This window comes from Actinia tenebrosa, unplaced genomic scaffold (genome assembly GCF_029948245.1).
Source record: "Actinia tenebrosa isolate PJP-AT-01 unplaced genomic scaffold, QUT_ActTen_1.0 PGA_scaffold16__25_contigs__length_10494907, whole genome shotgun sequence".
Lineage (NCBI taxonomy): Eukaryota > Metazoa > Cnidaria > Anthozoa > Actiniaria > Actiniidae > Actinia > Actinia tenebrosa.
Genome location: NW_028292576.1, coordinates 6,854,731 through 6,873,416, shown reverse-complemented (window position 1 = coordinate 6,873,416; position 18,686 = coordinate 6,854,731). Strand labels below are relative to the sequence as shown.

Below are 18,686 nucleotides of genomic sequence, written 5' to 3'. Positions count from 1 at the left end.
AACGTTTTTCTCTAGTGCCTTTCTGAAAAGGTTTCTTGTGCATCAATTTTTCTGAAACTAGATTTTTGGATCGTGAAAATCAATTTTCAATTTTTATTTTATTGGAAAGTGCTAAATAATCAGTAATGTTTTGAAACAGATATGTTTGAGGAAGGATTTTAAGGCAAAGTATCGTTATATCCTTTTTATCGGTTAACAACAATACCAATCAGTGATATTTTTCGATTTCTAACTCTAATTGAAAATCGAATAAACGAAAAAACCCCGGACCGCAGCCACCGCGTGACGGCCGTTTCAAATAATTGTATCTAAACAAACTATATACACTGTTAGAATCTAAGATAATCCAAGTGCATTATATCAAAAATCCAGTTAAATTGACGCACTAGTCATAACACTTAGACGGCATTTCAACCATTTCTCCGTTACTATAGCAGCGATAGAAACAAATACTTGATAATCCCTTTCACGATTCAATACGATAACAGGTCAAAATATACCCTGCTGGCAGAGTCCCCTTTACTTTAGAATACTCTTTCCAGATTTTTCACACTCGTTTGTAATTGTTTACATTTACAGTTTTTCAGCCTTTACTTTTGCAGCTTTTCTGCCTAGTAAACTTCACACGATCAAGCGAACCTAATGAAATCTTACTAAAACCGACTTATTGTCCATATTTTTCATTGCGCACTGCTCTTCTGCCGAAAGTTTGAGATTAGACTCGCCGAGCTAAATTATTTTTCTTTGAATTAGGCAGATTTCCTGGAAAATCCTCGTATGAAATAAACTTTTTTCTTACTTTACTATACGATCGAATAAGACTAAAGTCCGAAAATCCATTTGCAAAAATCATAAACTGAATCCTCGTTTAAAGAAGGTTTTACAACATACAAATTTTTCATACTCGGAGAAAACAAACATTAATTTTCTCACTCGCATCCAAAATAAGGTTTTTTTTTTTTGTTTGTTTGTTTTTTGATAAATCTGCATATAGCAGGTGCAGGTTTAAGCTTTTCCTCGAATGAGGCAGATTTCTTGGAAAGTCCTCGTCTGATCGAATAAGACTAAAGTCCAAAAATCCATTTCATGCTATTGTAAAAAACATATAAATTAGACTTTCAAATAGCCTGACAAATGGACTTTACAAAATGGCAAAAATTAAAGTCAGTGCTTGGAACTTATAGCTAATTCTTTCATATTGTTTTTCATAGATATAGCATCTTGGTCTCACAAAGTATATTTGCGAGATGTATTTGTATACTAGGAGAAAACGAACATTTATTTTCTCACTACTCTTGTAAATTCTTAGAAAACGTACCGAAAGGCACGCATGCGCAACGTTTTTCTCTAGTGCCTTTCTGAAAAGGTTTCTTGTGCATCAATTTTTCTGAAACTAGATTTTTGGATCGTGAAAATCAATTTTCAATTTTTATTTCATTGGAAAGTGCTAAATAATCAGTAATGTTTTGAAACAGATATGTTTGAGGAAGGATTTTAAGGCAAAGTATCTTTATATCCTTTTTATCGGTTAACAACAATACCATTCAGTGATATTTTTCGATTTTTAATTCTAATTGAAAATCGAATGGACGAGAAAACCCCAGACCGCATTCACCGCGTGACGGCCGTTTCAAATAATTGTATCTAAACGAACTTTTCCATGGCTTTGCCGTTTATTTAAATGCTTCTTCGAATTCTTCTTCGCCGATGTGAACTTAGCGGTTATCGAGATACCAAGACTCACTGCGAGTGTAGTAAGAAAGAAGTTAAGTCTTACCACTATCAAAACTCCCAAAGTATTTGTCACTAAATTACTGAACGAAAACGAAAACGAAAACGAAAACGAAAACGAAAACGAAAACGAAAACGAAAACGAAAACAAAAGCAAGAAAAACCCTACTGAAATCGAAAGATTGTGAATAGTTATATGAATCCCAAAGAAGCGTTGATACTAAGTACAGACTAGGCGTGGTTCAATTCCAGGAAGCGTTTTGTAATTGTTATTATTTTATGCTCAACCCCTCTTATCGGCCACTTTCGAAGGTCCCGAGCTGGAACAGCCTCTTGTTTCATTTACTTTTTGCATACCTCTAATCCTACCTCAAATCACAACTCGAATCCTGTAACCCGAATACTAACCCGAATCCTAACTCGAATCCTAACCCGAATCCCAACTCGAATCCCAACTAGAATCCTAACCCGAATCCTAACTCGAATCCTAACCCGAATCCTAACTCGAATCCAAACCCGAATTCGAATCCTAACCCGAATCCTAAGCCGAATCCTAACCCGAATCCTAAGCCAAATCCTAACCCGAATCCTAACCCGAATCCTAACCCGAATCCTAAGCTGAATCCTAAGCTGAATCCTAAGCCGAATCCTAAGCCGAATCCTAAGCCGAATCCTAAGCCGAATCCTACTAACTCGAATCCTAACTCGAATCCTAACCCGAATCCCAACTCGAATCCCAACTCGAATCCTAACCCGAATCCTAACCCGAATCCCAACTCCAATCCCAACTCCAATCCCAACTCCAATCCCAACTCGAATCTCAACTCGAATCCTAACTCGAATCCTAACCCGAATCCCAACTAGGAAGTTAGACGTCCTCGGGGTATTTTGGTTGCTAAGAGCGTTTGGCTCGTTATTGTAACAGCCTTTAAAACTAATGCCGAAAAAGAGCAAGAAAATACGATTTATTGCTCCCAATATGCAATAAACAGATAATGATATCAAAACAATTCTCAGAACTGAACCCCAAGAAAATACATTCAGGATATTTAATTTATGTTTGCCTTGAACAGCATGGTTTCGTCGGATGCCGAGCCAAAACAACCTAAATTTCTATGAATTCGAGAGTTTCGTATAAAGCGTTCATCGAACAATCCAAGCTGAATTTTACATATGATTTAGATTAACATTCGAAGGTATTATGGCTGGAATTTCAGATAAATCCGAACACCCAGTGCACATGAAAATGCGCTTTGCAAACTAAGGCTAAAATTTAAATATCTGAGAACCTTAAAAATATAGTGAAGAAAAAAAGTCAAATTATTCAAAATATACATCATTAGGTTTATTTAGGTGGTATTCCACATCTTTGTACCAAATATGAACAAAATCGATTTTTTTTAAACGCGGCCGCCGGATGTTTGATTTTTACAAACATTGACTCTTAAGAAATCTTAAAATAAAATACACTGTTAGAATCTAAGATAGTCCAAGTGCATTATATGAAAAATTCAGTTAAATTGACGCACTAGTCATAACACTTAGTCGGCATTTTAGCCATTTCTCCGTTTCTATAGCAGCGATCAAAACAAATACTTGATAATCCCTTTCACGATTCAATACGATAACAGGTCAAAATATACCCTGCTGGCAGAGTCCCCTTTACTTTAGAATACTCTTTCCAGATTTTTCGATATCCACCAATCACATTGCTCGGTTTTTTCACACTAGTTTGTAATTTGTTTACTTTTGCAGTTTTTCTGCCTTTACCTTTGCAGTTTTTCTGCCTTTACTTTTGCAGGATTTCTGCCTAGTTAGCTTCACACGATCAAGCTAACCTAATGAAATCTTATTAAAACCGACTTATTATCCTTGATTTTTCATTGCGAACTGCTCTTCTGCCGAAAGTTTGAGGTTAGACTCGCCGAGCTAAATTATTTTTCTTTGAATTAGGCAGATTTCCTGGAAAATCCTCGTATGAAATAAACTTTTTTCTTACTTTACTATACGATCGAATAAGACTAAAGTCCGAAAATCCATTTGGCAAAAATCATGAAATGAATCCTCGTTTAAAGAAGGTTTCACAACATACATATTTTCGCACACCCGAAGAAAACAAACATTAATTTTCTCACTCGCATCCAAAATAATTTGTTTTTTTTTTGTTTTTGTTTTTTTTGTTTTTTTAAAAATAAATCTGCATATAACAGGTGCAGGTTTTAGCTTTTCCTTGAATAAGGCAAATTTCTTGGAAAATCTAGGCCTCTTCTGAACATCTTCATGCTATTGTGAAAAACATGTAAATTAGACTTTAAATAGCCTGACAAATGGACTTCACAAAATGGGAAAACATAAAGTCAGTGCTTGTAACTTATAGCTGATTCTTTCATATAAGGAAAAAAGGGAAAAGTATTTCCTCTAGTTCTAAATACAATTAAATACAATTTTTGGAACAGTTGCCTGTTTTCTCTTTTTACTTATATATACAAGCATATATATATATATATATATATATATATATATATATATATATATATATATATATATATATATATATATATATATATATATACAGCGCAAAAATTCTGTAAATAAAATGAATATCGATATATCTATATATCGGGTGCATTATGGGTAATTTCAATTTAAAAAAACGTTTTCATAAAGGTTAAATACAATGTTTTCGGTGAAATATAATTATAGTGTATATTGTGAGCATTACCGGCGTTTGCATTGCTACGCGGCCACCCCAGAGAAAAATCGCGACGTGCACTTTGCAACAGACTGCCGTCAATCAAACAAGTTGACGCCATTTACACCCGTTTGGATCGGCCCAAATAGGCCCGGTGAGTGTGGCTCATAAAACTTGTAAACAATCGACAAGTTTTGGCGCCTTTTGAATCACGAGGCGCAGCCGAGTGGATCCGCATACTACTTTGAAAATGTGATGACGAATTTTATCGTCAATACAGACACATAAAAAACTGATGTCTATTTGTTTTTTACAATAACAAAAACGATAAAAACCTCTCATTTTTAGCGATCAAAACAACCAACGGAAAGAGCGCGCGCTCGTTGACGTCAGCTTTATCTGTCTGTCCTCTTATTGATGATAAAAAATAACCAATCAGCGCGCGAGAAATTTGTAAGTTATTGTAAAATTATGGATATATAGATATACTTGACTTTTTGACGATTTTGCAAATCGCTGTATACATACATATTATATATATTGTAGATATCGATGAAATACCAGGTTTTCTCTAGTGTCGATAATTTGATATCTTTCACACGTGAAGATATCGCTGTTGAATCGGCTTGCTATTTTAATAAAGAATTTTTGAGCTTTTGTTTTATTTAAGTTTCATCGATATCTATATAATAAACAGAACATTACATGGCCGCTTGGAGATACGAATTTTATCTTCTCGTGTTCAATTTAGATATCTCACTCGTTCGCTGCGCTCACTCGTGAGATATCAATTGAATACTCGAAGATAAAATTCGTATCTCCGCGCGCCCATGTCATATCCTCTATATATGTGCTGTTAGAAAACTCATGATGTATGTTCTCATATTGTACCCAATTCTTCTCCGAATTCGAAATGAACCAAGTTTGATAGAGAAAATCCAAGTTAAAGTTTATGCAAATGAAGACGAATCTATATCAGATATAAATCCTCCTTCATGGTCATGATTTCTATTGTGTTTCCTTCATGAATTATTAATGAGTTTTCTAAAAGGTTTTATATTGTAAAGCGCATAGAGAATGCACTTACTAAGAATATTATTATTATCATCATTATTATATCTCACCATAATCTTTTGCTATTTTTCAAATGTATGTGTACATCATAGTTAACACAGAATTTATTGCAATATTCTGCTATTGCTGTTCATTAAAGTTTTAAATTAGTTCATATAAGTCTATGTACTGTTTAATAAACGAGCAGGAGTGTTTTATCGGGTATTAAACACGAGGCGCAGCCGAGTGGTTTTAGACCCGATAAAACACGATCTGCGAGTTTATTAAACGGCTTAAAAAACTCCAGATGTATGTTCTCATACTGTACCGAATTCTTTACGAAATGAACCAAGTTTGATAGAGAAAATCCAAGTTAAAGTTTATGCAAATGAAGACGAATCTATATCAGATATAAAACCTCCTTCATGGTCATGATTTCTATTGTGTTTCCTTCATGAATTATTAATGAGTTTTTTAATGGCCTTTATTGGACCCTCGTAATAAAAGCAGCTTTTATATCGATACCCTAAAACAATCTCTGTGCTGATCTAAGTTTTAAATTCGAATTGGAATTTGCTAATTCGTTATCGTTATCATTATCATCGTTATTATTATCATCGTCATCGCCATCGTCGTCAATATCATCATCATCCATCATCATCATCCCGTTTACCGTTACTTTCAATAAGCATGAATAATTAATGAGCATTTAGGCCTATCAGGTCCTTCAAATCCATCACGTGCATGGATATTTATAACTGATAGTAGTTCAACATAGATATCTTTGTATGAAGATTGAAATCTTTATAGAGGACCAAAAGAGTACAAGAGCACGTCACGAATAAGGATCCTAAATGCTCATTAATTATTCATGCATTTTTGAAATTGTAAACTCGCAGATCGTGTTTTATCAGGTTTAAAACCACTCGGCGTAAAAATACTCCTGCTCATTAATTAAACTATACATAATGATGATGATCATCACCATATATCATCTTCGTAGTCATTATCGTCATTATCATGATCATGATCAACTATCAGCTTGCGTTGATCATATTAAAGCGTTTAATCACTTTTTCTGGTCTGTACTTGCCTCCAAACTTAATAAGAAGACTTTTTAATAAATTAATCTGTGACACAAATAAAACTCCTCAATGTCTTACCGGATTTGAATTTTGCCGACTGAATCCCCCAGCCGTGGTTGATTACTATTTCTATAAGGCACGGGTCAAAACAAAGACGCAGGCGCCTTCTATTTACGTTAGGTGTGTACTTAAATTAATTTTTGGCCGACTTTAATTTTTTGAACAATATGTATTTAGCATTTGAATCATAGGTCAGTCTCGCCTTTTCACTATTACACAATGGCCCTTGCTGCATTTATCAGTGTGTGCGGTTTAGAAAATAATAATTTTTCAATCCAATGCGTAGATCGGAACTTTACATCCCGCAGTGAACTTGAAAACGAAGTCGAAAGTCGTTCAAAATTGATCTCTTTTTCAATAAAGAAGCCTTAATTCTAAGGTAAGAAAACATGCTTTAAGGTCTCTTAATCTTTTACAAATGATGATGATAATAAGTATTCCTAATTTCAGCTAGTCCTTATATATGAAAAGAACTTTTTAAAAATCAATTCCTAACTGCTTATGTTTAATTTTGTAATATAAAGTTTATACGGTACCGATGATATTTATTTCTGTTTTACAGTTGTTTTTAGTAGTCTTCCTGAGAAGAAGACCAACCTCTGTAGGCGGCCGATGAAAAGGCAAGGCAAATTAAACTTATATACGCCGAAGCTATAGTCATTGAATCTAAAATCATTTTGGTCTTCAAAGGTAAAGCATATATATGTTAAAGTCATATTTAGGTACTTTTCATTGTTCATCAAGGTTAGTGCTTGCGTTTGATAAATTTATTCCGAGAACTGTTTCGGGAAAAAAATGCTTAAAGTTAAACAAATATTGGTAAAAATAATTGAGTATTGTCGCTGCAGAATTTTGCAATTCTTGACCATCAACTAGATTAAAATAGCCTTAGTTATGCCTTCCCAGAAGGCAGTGGCTACAAAAAAAAAAAAAAAAAAAAAAAAAAAAGAATTATTCTGCTACCGAATTTATGATTTTATAATACACTCGAAAAAATTACTCGATTCTGATTGGACGAGAGGAGTACAATTAAATCCCAAATTGTATTTTGTAGAGTTCCAATTAAGTTGCTCAATTTTGTTGAGTTTATTATTAACAAAAAATCGCACAATCCTCTCGTACGATTCGGAATTTATAGATACTCGTGATGTTTTGCAAGTTCTCAAATTGCACCCGCCTAAAGGCTCGTCCAATTTTGAAAACTTTCAAAACCTCGCTCGTACCTATAAATTCCTAATTGTACTCGAAATCGTGCAATTTCCTATACAAAAAAATTATAATGATAAAAAATGATTAAAAAAAACAATAATTAAGTGATAAAAAAATTAATAAATTCCAAAAAATATATATCCCGAAAGGACGAATGACACGTGTTAATTCTGAAACGGAAAAACATTACAACCAAACAAAAGAGGTTCCCTCTGCGCCATTTTGAAAGGTAGCCGTGCCTTGGCATAGTTGTCTATAAAAAAAGCCTGACAAAACAACATTCTAACACAAATGCAACAAAACATCTTTGTACAATTGAAAATACCGCTTCAAACAGGCATTTTATCATAGTACATCAGTTTCTAACTGTTTAAAAAAGGTTTTGAAAATTGGGATCAAAACTCATACGAAAGTCTAGTTTTTGGCGCTTTTTGCCACTATTGCTCATTATTGAAAAAAAAACTTCCTCTTAATATAAAATTTACTTTTTTGAAGGGACAAGAAACATCATGGGATATCAAACTGGAAACTATTCAAATTACTCCTTACAAACTAATACATCTGAAGAATACAGTTTTATCAAGGATGATCAAGTGGCCGAACTAGAATGGTTTTGGCCACTACTATGGACCATTGCAAGCATAACGACAGTTGACAACTTTATCGTGATATTTTTGGTAATTTCCAGGAAGAAATTGCACACTAATACTAACTGGTTTATACTATCGTTGTCTTGCGCAGATTTTATAATCGGTTGTGTTGCTGCGCCTATGGATTACGTAGTGTTCAAAGTTTTACCAGAGAACGAGCTTTCTGATGTTGTCCTATTTTTAGAGAACATGCTTTTTGATATATCGGCTGTTAATCTATGTTTGGTAGCCTTTGATAGGTACCTTGCAGTTGTTTATCCATTGAAGTATGTGACTTTTCTAACTCACCGTCGAGTTTGTGGACTGATCGTTTTGGCTTGGTTGGTTCCTGCATTGTTTTTTGTCGGTCAAATTCTCGTCTTGTTTACCAGTAAAACTTATCTTAGCCAAGAAATCTCTTCCTCAGTCCTTGTGGTGTTGTTTCAGATACTGCCAATGATATACCTCTTGGTTACCTTCATTCATATAGCATACATCGTACGAAAACACCTTAGAAAGATCAACAAGGAGAACGAGCAGATAAAATTCAACCGGACGATACCTAGAACCGCGCTGCGTCAAACTACTCGATATCGATCAATTCTCGCGCTCATGGCTGCGGTTAATGGGACATTTGTACTCTGCTGTGGAATCAGCGTGTACGATTTCTTCTGTCGAAAGTTATCTTTGGTTATACCACCCCAGTACATCGCTATGAACATGATTTTACTCAACTTTAATTCGGTAGTAAACCCCATCATGTATGGCATACTAAAAAGCGACTTCCAGCGAGAGATGAAACGCCTTGTTGTTTGTTTAGAGTGTAGGAGGCCGGTTAGAAATAGCCAGATGGTGAGCATCGGGCTGACCAATGTTAACAGCTTACGAAATGATGGCCTAAAGGAAGGGTGAGATTCAAATATCATTAAAGGTCGCACATTCTTTGTATTACCAATTACTGCAGTAGGCGGTCTAATAGGCCCTTTGCAGTTAACGGTCACGTGTCTGTACTGGTGAGCAAAATTTTTGTTTTTATTTTAAATGGGTGATTCTTTTTAGCTACTTGTAAAGAACTGAATGAAAACATGTGTAACCAGTGTGTTACGAAATGCAGTTTTATTACGATCTCTCGCAACAGGGTGTAGAAATTGTTTTTGCTCACCAGTAAATTTCGCCCATGGGAATCAAGATGTTCCAAGATGTTCTCAGTTAATTAATCAGCACGTAATTACTGAGCTGCAAAGGGCCTATTAGATCTACGAAGATCATGAGTTAGCCGCGTGCCTCTTAGATAAGCCAAGAGATTGTCTCAGGGATTCGAACTGAGTACATGACATTTTGACTAACTGCTGACGTCATATCGTGGTAAATAAGACGACATAGCACGTTAGACCATTGAATATTTGTTAATTTTATTACGAAAAAACAAAAAACAAAAAACAAAAAAAAAAGACAAATAAAAACAACAACAACAACAAAACAACAACAACAACAACGACGACAAAACAAAACAAAAATAAAATTTAAAAAAACAAAGGAAATAAACTGGCATATTAAACGTTTCAAAGAAAAATGGTATCAAGCTCTGCGCTTGCTCCGTAATTTGCTAGTATGTCTTCTTATTTACCACGGCTCTCGGCCAATCAGAAAGCAAGAAAATTTACATTTGTGATAAAATTTTAAAGAATTTATATATAGCTGGCTTAAGAATAATTTACTACAAACAAACAAGCAAGTAAACGAAGAGGTAACAAAGAAAAAAAGAAAAAAAGAAAAAAAAAGAAAGGAAAAAAAAAAGGAAAATCTATAAAAAGTCGACAGATAGACAGGGTAATTCCAGTTAATATCAAGATCAAGTAAAATAAATTAAAAGCAAATAAAAATGAGCGTTTAAAAAGAATATAAGACGGGCCTCTGTGTACTAAAGAAAGAAAGGAAAAAGAATCAATGAAATAGTCTAGCGAGGCCTTGGAAAATCTCCAAGGAAACCAGATCGAGACGGAGTCATTTTTTAAACATTGATAAACTAGTCTTTTAGTCATGTCAATTGTATGACATCAAGAAAGCATTAATAAGAGAGGGAAACTTCTTATCGTGTCGCGTCGCGCCATGTAAATTCCTGGTTGGGCTATTTTTAGAAACCGGATGCAGTTTAAATTTCGCCTTACCCTACTCCCGTGCGTCAGCCACCGCGCGCGCTCTTTCCGTTTGTTATTTTGAGCTCGATTTCAAGGTGATCTGACAAGGCGCGCAAAGCAGGATTTCCTTTTTTGAAAAATAATCAATCCCATCAACCACCGCACGCTCAATTCACTTGAGTTTCGTGGCGGCCATCTTGAAAAACGGATAAACATGTGCGACTTTCACACAAATAAACTTTTTCTATTTGTTAAACATTAGAGTTTTAGCGACGTTTGGTACCAAATTAAGGAATTACAAACCTTCGTTTCGTTTAATTCATAGACGGTGCACGATCCCTGCTGCGACATTACTGCCAAGGCTGGTTGACGAAGCTACTCGAGCAAACACAAAAATCTATAAGATATTGCTTTCTTATCGATTATTCGGATCGCTTCTCGGCCAACTGTTTATTTTCGGACCATTTCAGTTATCCTTGGACATCATCAGCCGACATCATAACCACCAGAAGGGGATTATCATGTTATTAAGACGACGCTAGATTTATCTTCCTTCGAATGAAGCTAGAAGACACTTAATAGTGCGTTTTTGCTATTTTATAAGTGTACGAAATGACCAGCGTCCCTCACTCTTTCTTGAAGAAGTTCTTTTGACTTTGTCTGTCTGTCTGTCTGTCTGTCTGTCTGTCTGTCTGTCTGTCTGTCTGTCTGTCTGTCTGTCTGTCTGTCTGTCTGTCTGTCTGTCTGTCTGTCTGTCTGTCTGTCTGTCTGTCTGTCTGTCTGTCTGTCTGTCTGTTTGTCGGATCGTATCCAGGGAGGGACAAAGGATAAGGCAGCGCCCCCCTTTTAGGAATTTTTATCAACGAAGAGCTAGCTACGATCCGCCCATCTGCCTTTCACTTTTCAGGTCTTCGACACCTCCTCCCTGAGAGATACGAAGGCGTCGTTAATCAACACGAAAAGTTTCGCTGCTGTTAAACTTTCAGTGACATTTATAGTACATTTGATAATATTATATTTCTTTTGACATAAATGATTGCTCAAAAAACCCACAATATCTTGGTCTTTTGGTAATACAAAACTCGCAATTAAACAGCTTGGTTATCACATAGACATTATTGTCGTTAATGTTTGAGTAACTGGGCATGTTAATTGGACGAGTAACTGGTTAATTTGACATCATGTTATTCTGCACCTTGTAGCAGTAAAGACATCGGGTGCATATGTAGACAACGTTCCTCTTTGATGTTGGATCGAGTTCTGTTAATAAAGGAATCATGTCAGTTTATTCTTGCTTGATTGCTTGCATGTTGCTTGTTTGCTTGTTTCCTTAAGTTCCTTCCTTCCTTCCTTCCTTCCTTCCTTCCTTCCTTCCTTCCTTCCTTCTCCACTTAATTTCACTCCTTTCGTTTCTCTCATTTACTTTGGCTTTCTTTTCATATAATATATATATATATATATATATATATATATAATTTTATTCAACATGATTTACTTTATCTATCTATGTTTTCTAACTTATGTTATTCCTAGCATATATATAGCTTTAAATAAATATATAAATATATCAAGAAAAGCCGGCACAAGACTGAATAATTTACAAAATACTACATTTATCGTTACAAGAACAGATGTTATAGTATTCACTTTATCATGCTTTAGCTCAGATTAAATTCTCTCATTTTCTCTCAGCTTTAAATTTAAGAATACTTTTGATCAATGTTATCTTCCCTTTTTGTTAAACAACCATCTCTGTAAAAAAAATCATGTCAAACTATCATAATCACTAGCGCTAGCTATATATAAGAGATTACGAGCGCAAAAAAATATAATTCAAGCTAATAAATAATTCATTGAATACAAGTTTATAAATTGTTGACTAATAAACCCTTATTAAGACATTTGCAACTGAAAATAACGTCAAATCTCTTCCATTATTGTCATTGTAAATTGTTTATATTTATTTAATATTTTCTATTTAGCAAAATTTCACAATGCTATTCTTACCAATACTAAATCGTTCGATATTTATTATATTTTTGTCTGTAATAATCATTTAAACTTCTAGCTAGAAATTACCGTTAAATGTTATTCAAAAAAATAAAATAAATTTGGATATATAATATATGGTTTGCATTTTAAAGAATATCGAATGACCAAATGAATATTTAAACAAACATCTGTTCAAATAAAGGCGAAGAGTATTGGTGAAAGTCTGTAGTTTTTTCTTGGAGAGAGCGGTAGAAAGAAAGGGAATTTGTTAAATATAGGGAAAACACTTATATACATATACAAGGGGAGGGGGGGGGGGAGGTTAATCCAATCAGTAGAAAAATTAAAAGAAAAGCATAATTAAACATAATACGTACAGAAAATTATTCTTGTATCCTTTGATTTTTCGAATCATAAATGTTCATTCTATCTGTACGTGAGTTTGTCGCTCTGGCTTAGATCAGCCTAGAGGTTTTTTCAGGGTTTAATACTGTAATATAAACATTTTTAAAGCGACATTTTCTCTTTCTTTACATAGACGTACTTCAGTTTGCCGTTACTCAATTATTCATTGTGCATTACGAATTAATCATTATTTTGAGATATTCTTTTAGGTAAACCTTCGGCCACAAAGTACATTGAGTTTTAGATTGAAGTTTTGAACGGCAGACATGACTGACTTTTTCATCTTGTATTTCACTTTACCTTTTGCAAATTTTCTCGTCAAAGATTTTTGTCATTCTTTTTACTAATTTTAAAGAATTTTTCACTGATGAATTGGCTTTCATTATACGTTTATAAGGATTCTAAAACTTTATTCATTTCATCAGCGTTGCAATGGCCTTTACTGTTATTCAGATATTTAACTTGAACCGTCTTAAAAACAAACTTGTTTGAAATATTAATGTTAATGTGAACGTCTTTTTGCTTGTGATATTAGCAATTGAAGGGATTGGAATTCTCCCTAGTCAGCATACGAATAGTCTGCACCTAATAAATAAATTAATTATTAGTAACCATATCTGAAAATGAATCTCACCATTAGTGATTAGCTAACCTTAATATTCTTGGTTATTGGAAAGAGAAAAAGATAAGATATATGGATTAATCTTTATATTTAGATCCGTTTTGTTTATGTAGATTAAAGAAATTAGTCCTTGAAACTGCAGGGATCAAATGGAGTAAATTGGTTTCTTTCAATGTAGTCACCCCCTTTAATAACTCATCCCCTTCATCATCTCGTAAATACTAAATATCACATGTACCTAGCTGACTTGAAACACCTGTTGTAAAACTTTAACTTTTTTTATTCATTCAAAAGTGTTTAAGGGTTTTATCGACACAACTCGCATCTCGCTGTTTATTTCAGTTCTTGTTCCTGCTTACGTAGGCGTCTAAATTTTGTAAACTCTTACTTGCCATACGCATTAAGTGTCTTCTGTCTGCGTTATCATTTAAAGGCTTCTAAGTCTTCTGAGGAGAGCACTGAGATCTAGTAAACGTACTGTTGAGAATATATTGGGAATTCTCCCGCAGAGGTAAGAATCTTGGAGCCAATTTGCACTTCATATGTTTATATTCTTTTGCAAGTTTATTTAGCTGAAACACGAGCAAAAAAAGGGATCAAGTGTCAGTGCATTCATCGACTGGATGAAACTTAAACTCTAGAAAGGAAAACTAAAAGAAATTGGAAGCGAAACATCAATACGAATTGTTTAAATCTGCTCCTTCAAAATGAATTCGTCATTGACTAAGAACGCCAGACATGAAATTTCATTCAGCGGCTGGTTCCCGATTGTCTCCGTAATCTTCGGTTGCCTTACAGTGATCAGTAATCTTTCTATCATAGTATTCATCGTCATAAGAAAGAAGAGAAATGGCCGACCGCCGAAGAAGCCAATCACCTGGTTCGTCCTATCGCTTGCAGTGTCTGACTTCTTCGTCGGTTCGTTTTGTATCCCTCATAAACTCATCTGTGAACACATGATGGAATGTTCAGATAAAGTTTGGGAAATTTTCGACATTTTTATCAGTTTTTTTCACACTGCGTCCATCACCAACCTCTCTATGATTAGCATAGACAGATATATTTCGGCCGTTCACCCGTATTTCTACCGTCGATCGATATGTCATCGGTCATGGTTCTTGATCCTCTTGTCATGGATTCTCTCCATTCTTCAAGAAATACCATATCTCATATCCATTCTTTCGGACTCGTATCCACAAGCAGATACCGTGGACACGATCACTAAACTCATATTCATGGGAATATTACCGCCGATAGTGATGACGTACACGTATATTCGAGTTTGGCTCGTCTTAAGGAAACATAAAAAAGCTATAAAAGAACAGGCAAATCAACACCTATCTCCAAGACAACTTAAAGCTCCACTAGATATCAAAAAACGGGAAATATTGTTACTGACTGTGGGAATAATGGATGCTATATACATCGTTTGTTCCGTGTTATTCCAATATGTTGTGATCTGCTATCTCCTATGGAATAGTTGCCATACGTCTTATCTCACAGAAAAGATCGTATTTACAGTGCTATACTTCCATTCTCTGCCTAATTCACTGATTTATGCTTTTGTTGGAAGATTGTTTTGTAACAAAGAATCGGGTTGTTGCTCATTGCCATGACGCCTGTATCTGATACTATTAAGTCTAAATGACGATAATTATACAGGAAATGTAAAACCATCAGATTTTATAGATATATATCCTAAAACAACTTCTGGGCTGATCGGCTGATCTAAGTCAGGGCATGATTAGCTCTCAGATTGAACCCTGAAACAACCTCTGGGCTGATCTAAGTCAGGGCATGACTAGCTCTCAGATTGAACCCTGAAACAACCTCTGGGCTGATCTAAGTCAGGGCATGACTAGCTCTCAGATCGAACCCTGAAACAACCTCTGGGCTGATCTAAGTCAGGGCATGGCTAACTCACAGATCAAATCCTGAAACAATTTCTGGGCTGATCTAAGTCAGGGCATGACTAGCTCTCAGATTGAACCCTGAAACTTCCTCTGGGCTGATCTAAGTCAGGGCATGGCTAACTCACAGATAGAACCCTGAAACAACCTCTGGGCTGATCTAAGTCAGGGCATGACTAGCTCTCAGATTGAACCCTGAAACTTCCTCTGGGCTGATCTAAGTCAGGGCACGGCTAACTCATAGATAGAACCCTGAAACAACCTCTGGGCTGATCTAAGTCAGGGCATGACTAGCTCTCAGATCGAACCCTGAAACAACCTCTGGGCTGATCTAAGTCAGGGCATGGCTAACTCACAGATCAAATCCTGAAACAATCTCTGGGCTGATCTTAGTCAGGGCATGACTAGCTCTCAGATTGAACCCTGAAACAACCTCTGGGCTAATCAAAGTCAGGGTACGACTAACTCACAGATCGAACCCTGAAACAACCTCTGGGCTGATCAAAGTCAGGGTACGACTAACTCACAGATCGAACACTGAAACGTTTTGGCATGGCCAACTCATTGATTAGATTTAGGAATTTATATTCATGTAGTTTTATGACATCAAACATACTCAGTATCACAGAGTAAACTGTCTGAAAATTTTCCTTTGAGACCATGCATATTTTCCCATTCATTTCTGTTATTATATTTGTTATTTTTGTTCCTACTGCTTTACCCCTGCAGCAAATTCAAGGCGGCGTATAATTTCCTATCTAAATTTTGACTGGTCTTCTTTAATATGAGTGTCCATTAATCAATATGTTTTGTTCATGCACCTGCAATCAAGGCTAACAGCGGTATACCCCCAGTAGACAACTAATTAGATTTCTTGCACAGACTGACATTGAAATAGTAGGATCAAAAGGAGACTAAAACAAAGTAAATTAATTTTGATCCTCACAAACCGCGTAGTATATTGTGCCTTTTAACATTTGTTAATGATCAATGCCGTATCCCTTAAATGTCACAACTAACCCTATCTTTAATTAAGGACAATTACGTCGAGGATTTTTGAGGGTTTTTTCTTTTGTCTTTTTTTTTTTTTTTTTTTTTTTTTTTTTTTGTTCCCCAGGTTATATTGTTTTTTTTCTAACTTGTTACTGTTTCAAATCCTCTACCGAAACGAAGCGTTGAGTTCAAAATATATCTTATTTTCAATCGATTGGCTCAAGGGATGATGTATACGATGCATTTTACTCAGTGACAAAACTAACTCGAAGTCGTTCACGGCTTGACGTACTGTTCTTACTTTTACAATAAGACGTATATTGGATTGTCTGACGCCTTGGCAACTCGTGAATGACAATTTTACTTTCTTAACCGAGCCAGAAACGTTTTCATTAACTCAAACAAAAAAATAATTGTAAAAAAAACTTTTAATAATGAAGAATAATGGGAAGGCTGTTTTTGTATGACACCTCAGTAATGCAGTTATCATATTGATCATTTCAAAATTTTCAAAAATTCATTACAAAAATGTTTTAAATGTTTTTAAAAGGCAAAGTTTTCTCAGTATATACCGCGTAAACTACAATTATTTGCTATAAATGAAATAAAATTTCAAAACTTTGTCGTTTTTTCATATTTTTCGTGAGCCAGAAGTAATTGCTGGATTCTCTCGTGACGAAGGATAGTTAAAGTGATTGTCGGCTTCTTAATTTCTTGAGCCTTTCACGAATACCGCAGATTTCTGTACTTTTAAGTTCCTTGCCTTTTCTCACGATATAACGCACTGAATATAACAAAGACTTAGTTTAACTGGTCATCAACTCCCTTATAACTGCAGTTTTTATAAACATGAGAACCGAGAACTCTGTGTCTACGAACTGCACGCTGAAATTTGTTTTTTCGCTGCCGTCAATCAAACCTAAGTACAGGTGTTCTTAATCATTTAATTCTGTCTAGGAATGACTTGTAATTTAGACGCGAGCGAGTGATGGCAAACTACTGATTCAACTAGCAGCCACTATCAGTTAACTTACTAAGAAATAATTAAAAGCATTTCAGCCCAGGCGCTCTCTAAATTAAAGGCATCGGTTGGTGTTGTTGTTAAATTTTTACTTTAGTGCTCGAAGCCCTCGATTAAGATAATGGAAGACTTAGCAAATTCTACCATCCGACGCATTTCCCCATTTTCCCATCGTAATAATAATAATAATTAATAATAATTAATAATAATAATAATAATAATAATATACTAATAATAATTATTAGTAGTAGTAGTAGTATATTATTATAATTATAATTATTATTAGTAACTGCATTTTTTGATGTAAGAGTATCGCATGTTAATTCCAAGAGCAACCAAAACAAATCCACTTCTACAATCTTCAAGGATCAAAGCGAAAAAAAGAGAAAGTACCAGCAAAGAGTAATCGATGTCGATATGGGAACTTTTACGCCCTTAGTTTTTGGTACAAATGGAGGAATGGGGGCAGAATGCCAGATTTTTCTAAAGCACCTTACTGAGAAATTAACCAAGAAGACAGGGGACACATATGCAAGTACTATAACATGGATTAGAACTCGATTATCTTTTGAAATAATTAAGTCAGTACACATGTGTGTCAGGGAGACAAGAACCTCTTTTTTTATGGACAATGAATTCTTGAATGACTTTAATCTTAACGCCAATGTAGCGGAAATTTAGAAATATTTAGATTTTAATAATAATTGTATAGTTTTAATATAGTATTATATCAGTGTGAAGAGCTGGACTCGTGTTTTCAGCTATTAATTTATTTTACAAATATGTTTTTATAGATAAATAAGTATATATTATATATTTATTATATTATAGATTTGTTATTTTATATTCATAATCTTTTCTTTTGTTTTATAATTATAGCAATATTCTTATCACGTCTCATATTATAATGAATTATTAGTTAATTATTATTGTCAATAAAGTTATTTATTATTATTGTTTTTCGACCAAAAAAATTTAATTATTATTAGTATATTATTATTATTATTATTATTTATCATTATTATGACAATCCTCATAAAAATGTCGACTTCATATTTGATATATATATATATATTATATATTACATACATGTTATATATTATAAATATTAATAATATTATAGATATCTCTATACATATCATTATC

The 18,686-nt window shown here is 34.4% G+C and overlaps 2 protein-coding genes across 2 annotated transcripts; both read left to right on the top strand.

The window, feature by feature from the left end:
- Positions 1-6,845: 6,845 nt before the first annotated feature.
- LOC116300245 (trace amine-associated receptor 1-like) lies at positions 6,846-10,201 on the top strand. Its single transcript, XM_031709069.2, has 3 exons — positions 6,846-7,000; positions 7,184-7,311; positions 8,326-10,201. The coding sequence occupies exon 3, from the start codon at positions 8,340-8,342 to the stop codon at positions 9,369-9,371; it is 1,032 nt and encodes a 343-aa protein (XP_031564929.1). The 5' UTR covers positions 6,846-7,000; positions 7,184-7,311; positions 8,326-8,339; the 3' UTR covers positions 9,372-10,201.
- A 3,775-nt stretch (positions 10,202-13,976) lies between these two features.
- LOC116300246 (trace amine-associated receptor 9-like) lies at positions 13,977-15,292 on the top strand. Its single transcript, XM_031709070.2, has one exon. The coding sequence runs from the start codon at positions 14,324-14,326 to the stop codon at positions 15,230-15,232; it is 909 nt and encodes a 302-aa protein (XP_031564930.1). The 5' UTR covers positions 13,977-14,323; the 3' UTR covers positions 15,233-15,292.
- Positions 15,293-18,686: the final 3,394 nt, after the last annotated feature.

Bases quoted from the DNA above. Each gene is read 5' to 3' on its own strand.
- LOC116300245 (XM_031709069.2), top strand. From the start codon at position 8,340: ATGGGATATCAAACTGGAAACTATTCAAATTACTCCTTACAAACTAAT.
- LOC116300246 (XM_031709070.2), top strand. From the start codon at position 14,324: ATGAATTCGTCATTGACTAAGAACGCCAGACATGAAATTTCATTCAGC.